This window comes from Echinops telfairi, unplaced genomic scaffold, assembly GCF_000313985.2.
Source record: "Echinops telfairi isolate 266 unplaced genomic scaffold, ASM31398v2 ScPeMD7_31;HRSCAF=116, whole genome shotgun sequence".
NCBI classification, from domain to species: Eukaryota; Metazoa; Chordata; class Mammalia; order Afrosoricida; family Tenrecidae; genus Echinops; species Echinops telfairi.
In genome coordinates, this window is record NW_022103928.1 from 56,545,620 (window position 1) to 56,549,754 (window position 4,135).

The following is a 4,135-nucleotide window of genomic DNA, read 5'->3' on the forward strand; positions in this document are numbered from 1 at the left end:
CTTCAGCGGTTGTGTTGGGAAGGTGAGCATCATAGAATGCCAATTTAATAGAAGAAAGTATTCTTGCATTGAGTGAGTACTTGAGTGGAGGCCCATTGTCCTTCTGCTACCTTAATACTAAACCTATAAATATAGGCTCTTAGATCTATTGGGGCAAACTCTTACAAGCGCTATTAGCCTTTTCTCTTATTCATGAATATTCTCAAATGTGTTTGCTCCCTCATTTTGGCAACAAGTCTCTATGGTTACGTAAACTTCCCCTTACAGTACAGACTCTAAGGGGCTCAAGTGATCTGGTCATTTGTGAATTCTTCCGGATTTGGAAATCCTTTTCTGTCCCAGCTCTAAGGAAAGACCCATATGTGTTTTCCATTCAGTTGTTTCCTTCAAACTAATTAAGTGATTATTTGGAACTTATTTTTATCCTTGTGTGGTGGGTAATTTTATGTCAACTTGAACATATCTGAAAGTGGAGGGGAGAGTCAAACCTATCAGTCAAGTCGCAGCCTGATGATACCTCTGGACGTCTGAGCATGGGGCAGTGGGAACCGCTCTCTCTTCCTCCTCCTGCACCTTTCCTGCTTGTTGGCTGCACTCAGAGCTGCTGGGGCCCTCCCCTGTTTCCACCGACCTTGGATCCACACGCCTCTGCACCCACCGGCCTGTGATCCTCCTGCATTCCGTATAATTGCACAAGGTTGCGTGAGTCTAAAGAGGGACTTACAGACTACTGTTGAACTTATAAACTTGAGTTGAACTAGGCTGGGATACTTTCTTAATATAGAATGACTTCTGGATATAAAACTCTTCCTTATACATATATGAGTGTCACTGGACTTGGTTCTCTAGTCGACCCAGCCTAACACAGTTGGTATGAAATAGGGATGGGAATGTAGCCCCACACTCATCTCATGGCCAGCCCATGTTCCCAACCCCACGCTATTAAATAATTCTTCCTTTTTTCATTGATATCTGATGTTTAAATTGTATGCCATCTTTTGCACACTGATTTGTTTCTGGGATCTAAATGTTGGTACTCTGATTTATTATTAGTTCATCATATATGAAACTAAAACAGCAGCAACAACAGTAAAAGCTTCATTACCTAGTTTTCGGGCCACAGGAGATTAGAAACAGTTGAGAAAAGCTAACTGATGCATCACAAAATGAGGTCAACACCCTCTCTGAGGGAGGCACTGGTGTCCGGCACCTCCCGGTCTGGGGCCAGGAACGAGAGTAACAGCCTAGCTCCGTGCCCTTCCGTTGGGTCGGGATGAATACTGGATGCGAAGGTCAATGGCACTGAGCCACCCAGGGGGTAAAAACCCAAGCGAAGGATACACTATCGAATACAGAAATAAACATGCAGTACAACAAAGTGAGGGGCCCTGGAAAGCGGAGTGGGTTACATACTGGAGTGCTAACCAGAAGGTCAGCAGTTCAAACCCACCAGCTGCTCCCTGGAAGAAAGATGAGGGCTTTTCCTCCGTGAAGAGTTAACAGTTTTGGAAACTCGCAGGGGTAGCTCTGCCCTGTCCTGCGGGGTGACAGTAAGTCAGAATGGGCTCAAAGACAGCGAGCTTGGCTTTGGTGTTTTGGGCACTGAGGAAGGGGGCCAGCATTTCTCATCCTCATACCAGCAGCAGGTCGGGTAGGGCTGACGGGTTTGTTGCTGCTGTTTTGAACCAAAGCACACATGGAATCAAAGGGCATCGAGAAATTTACTTTCACATTCTCTCTCATTCTACGGCACGCCTAGCAGCCAGGCACTTGCTCACCGATGTGGGGGCTGGACGGGTCCGTGGCGCGCATGTATCTCGGCGTGTCTTCCTCCAGCAAGCGGTGCGTCACTAGCCCCGTGCAGCTCTGCAGGAGGATGGGCTGGGCGTCCTCGATCCCTTCTAAGCGCCTTGCGATTCTCTCTTTCCTGCGCAATACACCAAATGGGCGTCATGAGGGACCACCGCTGGCAGAGAAAACGGGCGACTCTGGCCAAAGGCTCGCACATCGCAAACTCCCTCACCTTTTCATTTCGAACTCGTCGCTCCGCTGGGGTTCAAAGATCTTCCTTAACTCGGCAACTAAAGCAAAAGCCAAAGAAGAATAGTTAGTGAATATTGATTCACTCATACGATGCCTGTGGATGGAATTCATCTTTCTGGCCGTGGCTCTGACGCCAACTTTGAGATACGGAGAGCTTAAGGTTCGGCTTCCCGGGAGGGGGTTTTCTAGTTAGGGGAGGCCGTGTGCAGGCATGTGCACCTGTGGGCATGCCCATCCAAACCCACAGACTCACATGCCTGCTCACAGGGGGTTAAGTGGCCACATGGAAAACAAGGCAGGGGAAGGGTGGGGTGGTAGGGAGAACCCCAAACCAAACCAGACACTGTTCAGTTGATCCTGACTCACCGTGGCCAATACATGCTTTTTCAATGGTTGGTTTTTTTCAGACAGAGATCGCCAGGGCTTTCTTAGGTGGCACCCCTGTGGCTCAACCCCCTCTCTGGTCAACAGTGAAGCATGCCAACCGTGTGCCCCATGAGGAACGCCTCCTGGGTGACAGTTAGACCCACCACCTGCACGGCCAACAAGCACATTCTGATTCGTGGTGACCCTACCCACGGCTCGGAAGGAGACTGTGAATCCTGAGCAGAGTAGACAGCCTCATCTTCTTCCCAGAGGGGCTGGTGAGTTTGAACCACTGACCTTGCAGTTAGCAACCAAGGCCTTACCCACAGCATCACTGGGACTCCTTTGAAGGACAAGAAAGCAACACGAAACAAACTCGCTGCCACTGAGTTGAGGCTGACTCATGGGGACCCCACAGGACAGGGAAGAGTCTCCCCTGCGAGTTCCCAAGACTGTAACTTTTTCTAGGAATCGAAAGCCATCTGTCTTTCTCCTGCAGAGTGCTGGTGCTTTAGAACTGTGGATCTTGTCGTTAGCAGCCCCAGGCCACCAGACTGGCACTGTGCCACTGGGGTGCTATTGAATGACAGGAGAGGGTGCTCTTTCATCTGGGAGATTCAAGAAGAGCCCTTCGAACTTTTTTTCTTTAAACAGAAACCCAAATCGTGCCTTTCCCCCCTTTTGTGTAGGTTTTCCAGTTTAAGCTTTATGTTCCAGGGCCATGGTGAATCACAGCCACTCCAAGGTCACCCTGCCGTGTAATCTCGCCTTCCTATCTGGTTGTGCTGGCGGCAGGACCCAGTGTGGTGGACCCGCGTTAATGGCAGTTCACATGAGGACCCTTCTCAAGCCTTCTCTGCAGCGTTTCACTAGAAGGAAACGTTAACATTTGTTTCCTTACCAAGATGGCTAAAGGGTTTATCCTAATTATGGTTGACACTGAGTGATCAGAATGAGGGTCTCATGGGATAATGACAAGGCTCTTACTGAGCGGCCAAACCGCCGTTTCCTTGGAGACACGGCTAAGTTTGGTGGAGAATAAAAGCCCCCTCTTGGCACCTCTTCCTCCTTTCTCTACCTTATAAGTTCATAAAGGCTGGTCTGCGTGGCTCCTCAGGGGCTCAGGAAAGGAGAAGAGGGTGGGAAAATGATACGGTGCTGACAATGTGTGAAAGACAGTCAAAGAAGAGACCCAGAGAGGAAGGGAGGCATGAAGGCGCAGTCTCTCAACTGCTGTCATTTCCACGTCACTTAAAAAAAATGGTCATTTTCAGCAGAGTCAAACTCCCCATACTCACACACTCAGCTTTTATTACTCTTTGGTTGCGTTTAGAGAGACATGTCCTATGATTATCTTTTCATTATTCATTTATTTTTAAATGACTTGTTGTTGGGTGCTGTCTGATTCATGCCCCCTCCTAGCGACCCTATTGGACAGAGCACAACGGCCACATAAGGTTTTCTAGAATGAATCTTTCTGTGAGCAGATCGCCCAGCGGTGGGAGAAAGATGCGGAGTCGGCTTCCGTACGGGTTACAGCCCTGGCAACATTAGGAGGTTGGTTCCACTCAGTCCTACGAGTTGGAATCAACTCAGTGGTGATCGGTTGAGCTGTAAATTATACCCAAACCCACCGCCACGGAGCGGATTCGATCTCAGAGCAATTCTGTAAGACGGAATATGGAACTGCGCCCCCCACCCCACCCCCACCCCCCGCTGGCATGTC

General features: G+C 49.3%; 1 protein-coding gene across 9 annotated transcripts in view; it reads right to left on the reverse strand.

Annotated features, from left to right (window-relative positions):
- The window catches only part of SVIL (supervillin), a 221,238-nt gene that overhangs the window by 97,490 nt on the left and 119,613 nt on the right, over positions 1-4,135 (reverse strand). For all 9 annotated transcript variants that reach the window (XM_045290069.1, XM_045290068.1, XM_045290066.1 and 6 more), the window contains 2 exons: positions 2,024-2,081; positions 1,779-1,927 (listed from right to left, as the gene is read on the reverse strand). In XM_045290069.1, the coding sequence (XP_045146004.1) occupies positions 1,779-1,927; positions 2,024-2,031 (157 nt within the window). In that variant the 5' untranslated portion in view covers positions 2,032-2,081. The remainder of the gene's footprint in view (positions 1-1,778; positions 1,928-2,023; positions 2,082-4,135) is intronic.